Source organism: Microcaecilia unicolor, chromosome 5 (assembly GCF_901765095.1).
Source record: "Microcaecilia unicolor chromosome 5, aMicUni1.1, whole genome shotgun sequence".
NCBI lineage: Eukaryota > Metazoa > Chordata > Amphibia > Gymnophiona > Siphonopidae > Microcaecilia > Microcaecilia unicolor.
Window position 1 is genome coordinate 352,119,505 of NC_044035.1, and position 14,012 is coordinate 352,133,516.

The window sequence follows — 14,012 nt, forward strand, 5'->3', positions numbered from 1 at the left end:
TTCCTCTGACAGAAATAGACCCCAGCACTGAGAAAGTGAACACATGCTGTTCAGTTCGCTCCCACCGCTCCTGGTTTAAGTCTCTGCACCTCATTTTTGAACAGGAAAGATCCCGTCTATGCTCAGACAGGACAGAATACAAGCACTAGTTGTTACAACTAATAAGACAGTATTTCCATTTTTTTTTTTTTTGGTTTCTACAAAATCAAATGCTCCCAGTCTCTCCTTTATACGTTCTTTATCACAAAATTACCATAAACACAGAGAACACCAATGTCACCCTAGCCAACCTGATGAGGAGACCTGCTGCTTTGAAACTGTTTCCAGGAAACCATCTCCTCCCTGAGTGGCAGACTTGCTCCCGTGTCAGGGTCTGAATTGGAGCCCTTGGTACATCCATTTAATGGATGAGAAAAGACTGCTCTGTGGCAAGATCTGTTTTTTTGACACTGAACCTTCTGTCTCAAGGACTGTGTTACAAAACAGTAAAGAGCACAATTATAGAAAGCAGGCCGTCCAGATTTAACTAGCTGCATATTTGTTCCATGTTTTCCCTCGTTTCAAAGAGATACCATTGCACAGCCTACTCTTAAATTAGCCCAAACCAGAAGCAGACTAATCAATTAATACAGCATTCGTCACTCGCTAATTCTGCAGTCAAAAACTTTCCACTTTCCAGCAGAGGGGCAGCTGAAGTTGTACTACAAAACCAAATCATTGTGCAGCGTTTAATGAACAAACTGGGAAAATCGAGACATAAAAGACCTAACCAGTGGTGTAGCAAGGGCGGGGGTCAGCTCCGCTGGTTCCCTGCTCCCTCTGTCCCGGAACAGGTTACTTCCTGTTCCGGGGCAGAGGGAGCAGGGAACCAGCGGAACTGACACCCCCCCAGAGGCGTGCACACGGCAGGCAAGAATGCACTCGGGGGGGGTGGGGGGCTTGGGTGATGCGCCGAGGGAGGGGGTTGATGCACAGTGGCGAACTGCCCCGGGTGGCGGTCGCCCTCACTATGCCACTGGACCTAACCATCCCTAAACCTGGTCCCTGAATTTCCAGACCCGAAGGAAACTGATGTCCTAAAACACACACTTTTAAAAAAACCTGTTGATTAAATAGATTTGTAAAAGCACCACGCAGACAAATGTAAACTCATGATGGCTTCAGCAGCAGACAGCCCTTAACAGGAGAGTGTGTGAGCTGCCAGAGACCAACGCTGGGCAAATGGCTGCACTTGAAGAGAGATATTCTTGCAACAGAGAAAAAGAACACAGCATTTACAAACATCTAACATTAACTGCATTGTCAAACCGTTGCATTTCCACTTCCTTCCCACAATGCTTGTGCTAGCTGGCTGGTAAAGCCGACAATCCTTTGGAGAAGGACTGGAATGGATTCGTATTTGGACCTTTTGAATGTACAGCATATGGTTAAGTCATTTCCATCCTAAGAAGAATCAAATACCTCTGATTTCGTTTTAAGGACTATTCCACTCCACAGGCTATCTGCGCAATCTGTAGAAACATCATTCTGAAAATAAGAATGACCCCCCCCCCCCCCCTGAAACTCCCCCAAGTACCATCTGATCTCAAAACTCAGTGAAGGCACGTATTCAGTAGTCAAATGGCATCATGATTTCTCTCTTATCAACTATGGAGTTTTATTGTTAACCGCTTTGATTTGACTGACGACTAAAGCGGCATATCAAATGTATTAAACATTAAAACCCCTTCAGAAAATATACCGTATGTCTCACCGTGGCAGTTTGAGAACTTTCCGACTTAAATAGTTTGTAAAGAAAATGCTTTAGAAGGGAAAAAAAACCCACTAATTCCAGGCATTTTCAGTTAATGGACAGTGGCAGGAAAATATATTCCACCACATTTCATGAGGTTCACATGTTGAAAGAAGAGTTTCCAAAGAACGCTCTGGCCACTGGGTCGGGGAGGTGGGGGTCGAAGGGGACATCACTTGGCAGAATACTGAACAGGACCAGTTCTGAGATTTCCTGTTCCAGGCCTGTTACTTTTGTGAGTTGCCATTAACCTTTCTACCTTCCTGTCCCGGTCGGCTTACTGTTGATGGGAGTGCTCCTTGACCTTTGTCTCGAAGTGGAACACATTCGGGAGAGGCCTGAATGAAGAGCGGACGGTTCGGTCCATCAGCGGCTGCAGGGGCCGGAAGTTGTCCACCATCTTCTTTTCCTCTTCACCGATGGAAGTGAAAAACAGGCTCCGAAAGGCAGCAAGCTGGAAAGGAGAAATCGGGAAGAATACAGAATATTCAGTTTACAGAACAATATTGGTTCCAATCTTTTTGAGATCAGTCAACACGGCACTACAGGGAAAATGTTGTTTCTTCTCCAACAAGAAAAATGGTTTCACTGGTCAGCTATGTTCTGCTACTGTGTATGACAGACTTTTTATAAGCTAAATTAAAAGATCTTAATATATATATATATATATATATATATATATATATATATATACATACTTTGAAAGAAAATCAGGAGAGGAGACATGACAGAGATGTTCAAATACTTCCATGGCCTAAATGCACATAAGGCAAGTCCCTTTCAATTGAGAGGAAGCCGGGAAATAGGGGGCATATGATGAAGCTGAAAGGGCACAGACTCAGGAGTAATCTGAGGAAAAAAAAACAAAAAAACGACAGAACAGCAGATCGTAGGCAGTGGCGTACCAGGGGGGGGGGGCGGTGGGGGCGGTTCGCATGTGTTCACTGCTCCCTCTGCCCCGGAACAGGTTACTTCCTGTTCCGGGGCAGAGGGAGCAGTGAACACTTGCAAACTCGGAGCCGACAGGGCGACAGTCACGCGCCGCGGCCCCCCCCCCCCCCCCAGTGGCGTGCACCCAGGGGGGGTGTCATTGGCGATCCGCTTTGGGTGTCAGTCAGCGTCGGAATGCCACTGATCGTAGGGGTTAGAAAACAAAACTATCCAAGATTTTTATTTTATTTTTTCTTACATTTGTACCCCGCGCTTTCCCACTCATGGCAGGCTCAATGCGGCTTACATGGGGCAATGGAGGGTTAAGTGACTTGCCCAGAGTCACAAGGAGCTGCCTGTGCCTGAAGTGGGAATCGAACTCAGTTCCTCAGGACCAAAGTCCACCACCCTAACCACTAGGCCACTCCTCCACTGTTGCTACTATTTGAGATTCTACGTGGAATGTTGCTATTCCACTAGCAGCATTCCATGTAGAAGTCCGCCCTTGCAGATCACCAATGTGGCTGCGCAGGCTTCTACATGGAATGTTCTAGTGGAATAGCAACATTCCATGTAGAATCTCCAATAGTAGCAACATTCCATGTAGAATCTCCAATAGTATCTATTTTATTTTTGTTACATTTGTACCCTGCGCTTTCCCACTCATGGCAGGCTCAATGCGGCTTACATGGGGCAATGGAGGGTTAAGTGACTTGCCCAGAGTCACAAGGAGCTGCCTGTGCCTGAAGTGGGAATAGAACTCAGTTCCTCAGGACCAAAGTCCACCACCCTAACCACTAGGCCACTCCTCCACTGTTGCTACTATACATAGAATGTGGCTATTCCACTAGCAACATTCCATGTAGAAGTCGGCCCTTGCAGATCACCAATGTGGCTGCGCAGGCTTCTGCTTCTGTGAGTCTGACGTCCTGCACGTACGTGCAGGACGTCAGACTCACAGAAACAGAAGCCTGCGCAGCCTTCTACATGGAATGTTGCTAGTGGAATAGCAACATTCCATGTAGAATCTCCAATAGTAGCAACATTCCAAGTAGAATCTCCAATAGTAGCCACATTCCAAGTAGAATCTCCAATAGTAGCAACATTCCATGTAGAATGTCCAATAGTAGCAACATTCCATGTAGAATCTCCAATAGTATCTATTTTATTTTTGTTACATTTGTACCCTGCGCTTTCCCACTCATGGCAGGCTCAATGCGGCTTACATGGGGCAATGAAGGGTTAAGTGACTTGCCCAGAGTCACAAGGAGCTGCCTGTGCCTGAAGTGGGAATCCAACTCAGTTCCTCAGTTCCCCAGGACCAAAGTCCACCACCCTAACCACTAGGCCACTCCTCCACCACCCTAACCACTAGGCCACTCCTCCACCACCCTAACCACTAGGCCACTCCTCATAAAACAATAAATATATAAATAAGTAAAAACCCGACACTGCCATGTTAGCTTCGACAAGGGCTGTTAAAAGACCCAGAGGTGCCTGAAATGATTCCTCTTAGTATATTAATTCAAAAGGAGTGAAGCCTGTGAAACTGGGATTACCTTAATCAGTGGGAATTGGATTAGAGACTCAAGTGTTTGTTTTGTTAAATAATTTCTGGTTTTAAAAGAGGAAAAATGAAATCAGTTGTATTATTTCCACTAATATTGGATCCTCAGAAGCTTAGCTGAAATTGGGTGGCGGAGCAGGTGGGGGGAAGAGAGGTTGGTGGTTGGGAGGCGAGGATAGGGGAGGGCAGACTTATACGGTCTGTACCAGAGCCGGTGATGGGAGGCGGGACTGGTGGTTGGGAGGCGGGAAATACTGCTGGGCAGACTTATATGGTCTGTGCCCTGAAAAGGACAGGTACAAATTCAAGGTAAGGTATACACATATGAGTTTGTCTTGGGCAGACTGAATGGACCATGCAGGTCTTTTTCTGCCGTCATCTACTATGTTACTATGTATGTAATATACGTATGTTTCCAATGAAATAAATTGACTATACACCGTTTTGGGTTTGAGGAAGCCAACCAGACGATCAATGTGGAATAATGATTCAGATAAATAATAACTGGGGATAATCAGGTTAATACCACGTTTTCTTTGTTTACTGTTGTTTAATTGATCTCCTTGTCTTGTTTCACTCTCCCTATTTTGTGGTCTAAGGAAGAGTTTATAATTACCTGATTGAAATAATTCTTGTATTATTTTGTCTGTATTTCAGGCAAGTTATTTTAGTGCTTGTAAAATTAAATTCTTATAAATATAATTTTAAAAAAGACCTAGAGGTGTAGAACCCCGTTTCCAACAGTGGCCAGTCCAGATTACAAGTACCTGGTAGAGACTCAAAACATAGTAAGATTGCAAGCTAATTAATCCCCTTAGCAATGGTTTATGGGCTCTTCTTCCAGGAATTTGTTCAAACTTTGTCTGTGGTAGTACCTTGAGCACAGACTAAAATACTTGGAGGGGGGGACATTAGATATACATACGTTTGTATATGCTTCATTATGTAGGGAAGGGGAAGAGAAATGGGACTTGATATACCGCCTTTCTGAGGTTATTGCAACTACATTCAAAGCGGTTTACATATATTCAGGTACTTATTTTGTACCTGGGGCAATGGGGGGGATTAAGTGACTTACCCAGAATCACACGGAGCTGGGGAATTGAACTCAGTTCCCCAGGATCAAAGTCCACTACACTAACCACTAGGCTACTCCAATAGCAACATTCCATGTAGAATCTGAAATAGTAGCAACCACTAGGCTACTCTTCCACTCCTTGGGATTCCGGAATCTTGCTATTCTTTGGGGTTCTACATGGAATGTTGCTACTCTTTGAGATTCTGCCTGGAATCTTGTTAATGGCACTTGATATACTGCCTTTCTGTGGTTTTTGCAACTACATTCAAAGCGGTTTACATATATTCAGGTACTTATTTTTTACCAGGGGCAATGGGGGGTTAAGTGACTTGCCCAGATTCACAAGGAGCTGCAGTGGGAGTTGAACCTAGTTCCCCAGAATCAGAGTCTACTGCACTAACCACTAGGCTACTCCTCCACTAGCAACATTCTATGTAGAATCTTCAAACAGTAGCAACATTCCAGAATCTCAAACAGTAGCACAGAATTTCAACATTCCATGAAGAATCTGAAATAGTAGCAACCACTAGGCTACTCTTCCACTCCTTGGGATTCCGGAATCTTGCTATTCTTTGGGGTTCTACATGGAATGTTGCTACTCTTTGAGATTGTGCCTGGAATCTTGTTAATGGGACTTGATACACTGCCTTTCTGAGGTTTTTGCAACTACATTCAAAGCAGTTTACATATATTCAGGTACTTATTTTGTACCAGGGGCAATGGAGGGTTAAGTGACTTGCCCAGAGTCACAAGGAGCTGCAGTGGGAATTGAACCCAGTTCCCCAGGATCAAAGTCCACTGCACTAACCACTAGGCCACTCCTGCACTAGCAACATTCTATGTAGAATCTCAAATAGTAGCAACCACTAGGCTACTCTTCCACTCCTTGGGATTCCGGAATCTTGCTATTCTTTGGGGTTCTACATGGAATGTTGCTACTCTGAGATTGTGCCTGGAATCTTGTTAATGGCACTTGATTATATACCGCCTTTCTGAGGTTTTTGCAATTACATTCAAAGCGGTTTACATATATTCAGGTACTTAATTGTACCTGGGGCAATGGAGGGTTAAGTGACTTGCCCAGAGTCACAAGGAGCTGCAGTGGGAATTGAACTCAGTTCCCCAGGATCAAAGTATGTTTTTTGTCCAGGTTTTAGGCATAGCACAAATGTTAAAAATAAGTAAATTAAGTAAGCTACATTAACTTTTACCATTTGCTCTGACAATGAGTTCCAGAGCTTAACCATAAGCTGAGTGAAAAAATGAATTTTTTCCTATTTGTTTTAAATGTGCTTCTATGTAACTTCGTAGACAGACCCCTCAACTTTGTACTTTTTAAAAGAGAAAAATGATTCGCGTTTACCCATTCCACTTCATTCACTGACAGATGATCAAAAGCCCCGCGCTGTGCCAAACAGCGCTCTAAAAATAGCGTTGGAACAGCACAGGGCATTATTAGACCTATGATCAGAGATAATTGCATGCAAATTTAAGCACACAATTATCTCTGATCATAGGGTAGAAGTGCGGGAGATCCTCCCGCACTTGTTTGACAGGACTGGGTTGTCAAAAGCCCAAACCTGTCAAATACAGGGGCTGGAGGTCCATGGGACCACCAAGCCCCAACTACCCCTGCCCCGAACAAGGCAAAACGGGGCAGGAGGTCCGGCAGACCTCCGGTCCCCCCGATGACCCCCCCCCCCAAGGTTCAAGGAGGGCTGATGATTCGGTGGGTCTCCAGCCCCCCCTAACTCCCCTCAGTATTTCAAAAAAAGTCCCTGGTGGCCCAGTGGGCAACCCCCCCCCACCCGAGTGACAGGGGGGGCTGGAGGTCCGCTGCACCTCTGGTCCTCCCGACACAGTTCAAGGAGGGCTGGCGATCCGGTGGGTCTCCAGCCCCCCCTAACCCCCCAGCATTGGCAAGGATGCCTGGTGGCCAGTGTCAATCCGTCCCCCTCCCTACCCCTGTACCCTGGGTTGGAGGAGGGAGGTAGCCTGCCTCCCTCCTCTTCCTTTGACGCCACAAAAAAGCGGCGCCCAGCCCTGCCCAGTGTATCCTGGGATGTGCTGGACGGGGCCTCACACCATATAAGGATCTCCAGCCCTCCCTGAACTGTGTTGGGGGGGAGGGTCGGGAGGACCGGAGGTTCAGTGGACCTCCAGTCCCCGTGTCGCTTGGGGGGGCGGGGGTTGGTCACCCACTGGGCCACCAGGGACTTTTTTGGAAATGCTGAGGGGAGTTAGGGGGGAGCTGGAGACCCACCGGATCTCCAGCTCTCCCTGAACCTGGGGGGGGAATCGTCGGGGGGACTTGGACCTGAAAAAAAAGGTACCAAATAAAGTGGACCAAATTCTCACCAGGGACGCCCTTCTTTTTTCCATTATCGGCCGAGGGTGCCCATCTCTTAAGCCCGCCCCGGCACGCTCCTGTCCTGCCTTGGTTACCCTTCCGACATGCCCCCGGGAACTTTGGCCGTCCCGGAGACGGAAAGCAGTTGGGGACGCCCAAAACTGGCTTTCGATTATGCCGATTTGGGTGCCCATCTCCTGATTTGTGTCGAAAGATGGGCGCCCTTCTCTTTCGAAAATGAGCTGGTTTATGTACAAACACATGGGCCGATGCTCAAAACCTAACTCTAGTGTTAGTGAGCACACAAGTTCAGAGAGCTCTGGCACTGGAGGCAGCACGCACACCAAAGATTAGCGCAATTATAAATCCTATGCAAATTGAGGTCCTTAGCTATTCCCTGCAATGCTCAGAAACAGAATACAAACCAAACCCTGCCCTTACTGACGGAAACCCAACGGCAGCTTAGGTTTCCAGTGGAATAAGGGGCCGGGGGCTTGCTCCAGATCGGGCTTAGGGAGAAACGAGCTTTCCACAAAGACCTGGCTTACAAGATCTTTTGCTAGCAGCCAGCTTCTGAAGGGTGAAATGCCTGCAGATCTGCTCACTGCTGCTCCCTGACCCCCTCACTGCAGACACTTTGCTTTGCTGTCAGATCATCAATCATGGTCACTAAAAAAGAACATTGGGGAGAAGTTCATTTACATTTTTTTTATCAGTGTTCTCTTGTCTTGTGCTGGAGATCATAATTGTCCCAGAAGGTGCCTCTTCCCCCCCCCCCCCCCCCCCCCCCGGACATGCATTGGACTCCCTCTTCCCCAGTTTGACTGGGCATGAGTACAAGAGCTTTGGAGTGGAGGAGTAGCCTAGTGGTTGCTACTATTTGAGATTCTACATAGAATGTTTCTCACAGAAACAGAAGCCTGCGCGGCCGCATTGGTGATCTGCAAGGGCAGGCTTCTACATGGAATGTTGCTAGTGGAGGAGTAGCCTAGTGGTTAGTGCAGTGGACTTTGATCCTGGGGAACTGGGTTTAAGTCCCACTGCAGCTCCCTGTGACTCTGGGCAAGTCACTTAACCCTTCATTGCCCCTGGTACAAAATAAGTACCTGAATATATGTAAACTGCTTTGAATGTAGTTGCAAAAAATCCTCAGAAAGGCAGTATACCAAGTCCCACTTCCTTTTCCCCTTATTGTACAGCTCTTGTGCGCATGCAGCAGGCATTTACCTCCCCCTTAACTTCCCGATGAGCAATGCTAACAGAGCGCACATAATTTGCATATTATTACTGTTGAGCATTGGGAAGGGTTTTTTTTTGTCCCATTCTGGCAGCATTTCCTGGCGCTGTTCCTTACAGGGCTGGAGTTTTGAGCATCGGCCCAACAGAACGAAGAACTGTACACAGTCAATCTAGTACCTTACAAAAACGAACAACAACTGAACAGGAAATAAATCTCTATAAAGGCCTACTTAATATTCAGCAGTCTAGCATTAAACATCAGATTCTGTACTTAGCAGTGGAGAGAAAACCCTCCAACATGCTGGGTTGGTGCGTTCCGGCTATCCTGCCCCAGACACTTTATGGTTGGGTCAGGTCTGTGCTGTGCTGAGTCCCCAGTACTATCCTGTCTTTAAATAAATTCTTTCACAAGTTACTGCTCTTTAATTTGCATTAGACAATCGTCCATTGTTTCTCACGCCAATAAGTGCATAAAACAGGTACATCAGGTTTTAAAGTATCTCTCCTCTCGTACAACAGAAAACCCCCCAAAATGCACTTGAAAATGACGAGGAAGAATTTCAATAACATTATCACTTCTATCACAAGCCAAGATTTCCCTTTGTTTTGGCTTTCTTTGTTTTTGGGAGGGGGGGGGGGAGGCAGATTAAAGCAGTGGAGCAGCACAGCATTATAGAGGGACAGAAAGGTTTCTGTAGGGCTTTTGCATATTTTTCTCATTCTCTTATAGTTATGGGTTTTTTTAGGTAACCCCAGCCACAGATGCATGCGATTGTGGAGGTGGGTTGACCTGTGGTGGGGAAACAGTTGCTGTTACCATGGTAGCCCCTGCCAGTCAATGAGTAGCGCCAAGAAAGTGCCTGGGGGGGGGGGGGGTGCATCCCAGAGGTGGGAAGGGGCAAGAGCCCAAAGTGAGGGGGCACATTTTGGTCCGTCTCCCCACCGCCCCCTTGCTGCCCCCACCCACTGCCGCTACTGGCGGGGGTCAAGTCCGGCATCCTCATTTTAATGGAATTGCGCACACATGCTCGGTTTCACCAAAACGAGCGTGCCAGATTTGAGGGGACGAGAGAGCAGGGCAGGAAATGTGGCGGCGCCGGAGACCAGCGCTGGGGGAAAATAACCACAACAACAGCTGGCGGGGGTTCGGGACCCCCATAGCTACGCCACTGGTGCCTCGAGCTCTTGGGGTCAGTGAGAGTCCTAGGAGCTATCTTGACATGACATCCTCCATTTCTCTGTGATCAGCGTCAGCATGATGTGGGAACCAGTGTGCGACGCCTGCCAGGCAACCCTACTGTGGGCTGCCAAACAGCATGGAGGAACTCTGGAATGGTTTAATTTCAAATACTATATATAATAATGGCAAAAAATACAAAAAATTGCTTATCTCCAGCAAACAGTTGGAAAGCTGAAATTGCCAAAACTCTTGTTCTCATGCTCGGTATAGTGCTGTCTCGATCTTTAAGAAGTTATCTAGTGTTTTAGCACAAAATTGAAAAGGAAGAGTATGACTAGCTATAATCATACTTTAACTTACCCTTCTTTCTTTCCTGCTATTAATGTAATACCCATTATAATGGGATATTAACTAAAAGTTGGAACATACAAGAGCTCTCCAGAGTGTCTTGGGGGGGGGGGGGTGTTTATGGGTGGATGGAGATCCAGCCCAAGGTGTGTGTTTAAGGAGTAAGTTGCAGAAAGAAATTATCATGAGATGGTGAATGACACTGGGGGTGGGGGGGGGAGTGATAAATATGGGTGTTGCATTGTATGCGGGGTCTTTGGCTGCCTGTGATGCATGTGGGTAAGAGGAACCCGAATTATAGCTACGTCTTGCAAGGTTCCGCGTTAGGAGTTACGGATCAAGAAAGGGATCTGGGTGTCGTCGTCGATGATATGCTGAAACCTTCTGCTCAGTGTGCTGCTGCGGCTAGGAAAGCGAATAGAATGTTGGGTGTTATTAGGAAGGGTATGGAGTCCAGGTGTGCGGATGTTATAATGCCATTGTATCGCTCCATGGTGCGACCGCACCTGGAGTATTGTGTTCAGTACTGGTCTCCGTATCTCAAAAAAAAGATATAGTAGAATTGGAAAAGGTACAGCGAAGGGCGACGAAAATGATAGTGGGGATGGGACGACTTTCCTATGAAGAGAGGCTGAGAAGGCTAGGGCTTTTCAGCTTGGAGAAGAGACGGCTGAGGGGAGATATGATAGAAGTGTATAAAATAATGAGTGGAATGGATCGGGTGGATGTGAAGCGACTGTTCACGCTATCCAAAAATACTAGGACTAGAGGGCATGAGTTGAAGCTACAGTGTGGTAAATTTAAAACGAATCGGAGAAAATTTTTCTTCACCCAACGTGTAATTAGACTCTGGAATTCGTTGCCGGAGAACGTGGTACGGGCGGTTAGCTTGACGGAGTTTAAAAAGGGGTTAGATAGATTCCTAAAGGACAAGTCCATAGACCGCTATTAAATGGACTTGGAAAAATTCCGCATTTTTAGGTATAACTTGTCTGGAATGTTTTTACGTTTGGAGAGCGTGCCAGGTGCCCTTGACCTGGATTGGCCACTGTCGGTGACAGGATGCTGGGCTAGATGGACCTTTGGTCTTTCCCAGTATGGCACTACTTATGTACTTATGTACTTATGTATAGCCCCACCAGGAGGTCCTGGAGAGGCTGAATTAAGGAGTAGTTGCCTGCCCTTAATAGTAGCAATTGAGAAGGGAATGTGGAGCTCCGGGTTGGTAAGGGGAAGCCAGCCTGGAAGCAGGAACCAGAAACTACTACTACTACTTAACATTTCTAGAGCGCTACTAGGGTTACGCAGCGCTGTACAAATTAACGAATAAGGACGGTCCCTGCTCAGAAGAGCTTACAATCTAAAGGACGAAATGTCAAGTTGGGGTAGTTGAGATTTCCTGAGAAGAGGTGTAGTGATTAGGTGCTGAAGGCGACATTGAAGAGGTGGGCTTTGAGCATTGATTTGAAGATGGGTAGGGAGGGGGCCCGGCGTATGGGCTCAGGGAGTTTGTTCCAAGCATGGGGTGAGGCGAGGCAGAAAGGGCGAAGCCTAGAGTTGGCGGTGGTGGAGAAGGGTACTGAAAGGAGGGATTTGTCTTCAGAGCGGAGGTTACGGGTAGGGACGTAAGGAGAGATGAGGGTAGAAAGGTAAGGAGGGGCTGCAAGAACAAGAACAGGGGAAGCCTTAAAACGAAAATCGGAGAAAAGATTTCTTCACTCAACGTGTAATTAAACTCTGGAATTCGTTGCCAGAGAATATGGTAAAGGCGGTTAGCTTAGTGGATTTTTAAAAAAAGGTTTGGACGGCTTCCTAAAGGAAAAGTCCATAGACCATTATTAAAATGGACTTGGGGAAAATCCACCGCTTATTTTTGGGATAAGCAGCATAAAATGTATTGACCTTTTTTGGGATCTTGCCAGGTATTTGTATCCTGAATTGGCCACTGTTGGAAACAGGATGCTGGGCTTGATGGACTTTGGTCTGTCCCCAGTATGGCAATACTTATGCACTTATGAGGCCATGGTGCAGCTCTGAAAAGTACATCGTTGGAAGGAGGACAGCCAAAAGGGTCTGTGCCTGAAGGAGTACCAGATTCTGATTAGGATTATCGGGACCAGCCTTGGATTACAGATGACCCAAAGGGATGGGTAATGGACAAGGGGGACTGTAAATATGTACATACTTACAATTATCACTGGAAAGTTTGGGGAAGTGGCTGAGACTGAGGCACAAGGTCTTGACTGAAAGGAAGAATTTATTAAAGCAAATAAGTTACAAAGTGGTTTACCTGCCCGTTGCAGAATGATCAGTAAAGTCGGACTGCATAAAATCAAATCCTTGTAGTACAGTGTGGTTTTTAGTGTGGAAGTGACTAGGAAATGTACCATTGAGAAGCCCCACTTAATCTCCCATCACTTCCAGATCTCCATTCCAGCCCACGCTTGAATGGGGATATTTGTGACTGTGTAAAATGCAGTGAAACCGAGATAGATAATGTGTATCCCCGTGGCCCGGGTCCGATGGGGGGTGTTCAGGCCCCCAAGAGGACTGAGCTGGTGGCAGTGAGACCCGGATTACATTAAGTTATAAAATAATACAGATTAACTGACAAAGGCAGCAAACATGGCTAGTATTGATGTTGAGGAATGTCAAGTCTCGTTGGCTATCAGCCTTATCCAACGCCAACATGACATCTATTTTATTTATTGCATTTGTATCCCACCTTATCACACCTCTTTGCAGGCTCTACCAATGTTGAATTGTGGGCTGACACTTGGGATGAGGCCTGTCTTTCTGCATTAATCTGGCTGCCACTTTGGAACTTTTCTGTACAGAGGGCAGTGGTTATCCCTTGTTTTCAGTTGCATTTACACGACCTAAAGGGAATTTATATACTTTAGAACATAAATGCCAAAAAATTACCAAGTTCTATCATTAAAAATGGCTCTTTGTGTTTGACTGGGCACATAAGTTCACGGTTGTCAATGCTATGTTGTTTTATTTACACCCAGGATTAGAACCGCTTTGAATCAGAATGCTGTCTGCTACAGTTATCACCTAACCAACATGTCCTCTCAAAATAATCCTGAAGTACGTAAGTGTCAAGATCTTGCTTGACCCATCTCCTCTCTTCCCTTTCCAAGAGGAGACTGTTGACTATAAGCTACTCAGCGTGGTTCTCGATGTGTATCCCAACATCAGACAAGGGTTTGATTTGGGGACTGCCTGGTTTTGTCATTTTATTTTGGGTGTCCGCTGCATTCCACCCTTTGGATCGCACACTTCGGGGTGCAGTGTGTTTTTGAAACACTGTGTTGGCCTTACCTTCAGTTTTGTTTCTTGGAGAACTACAAGATTCAGCTCTATCTGCTGCGGTATTTAACATTTATACGTATCCACTTTGTGCACTGGTGAATGAACGTGGGCGTTGAGTTATCGGCTTTGTGTGCACAACGCTTCAAATTTGTTGTTTTTGTTTTACCTGTTCAAGTGTCCATTGAAAGTACTTGAAACAAATGCTGGAGC

The 14,012-nt window shown here is 46.3% G+C and overlaps 1 protein-coding gene across 2 annotated transcripts in view; it reads right to left on the reverse strand.

Moving 5' to 3' along the window:
* Window positions 1-1,640: 1,640 nt before the first annotated feature.
* The window catches only part of CA5A (carbonic anhydrase 5A), a 91,256-nt gene continuing 78,884 nt past the window's right edge, over window positions 1,641-14,012 (reverse strand). For both annotated transcript variants that reach the window (XM_030204570.1, XM_030204569.1), the window contains exon 7: window positions 1,641-2,246. In XM_030204570.1, coding sequence (XP_030060430.1) covers window positions 2,070-2,246 — 177 coding nt within the window. In that variant the 3' untranslated portion in view covers window positions 1,641-2,069. The remainder of the gene's footprint in view (window positions 2,247-14,012) is intronic.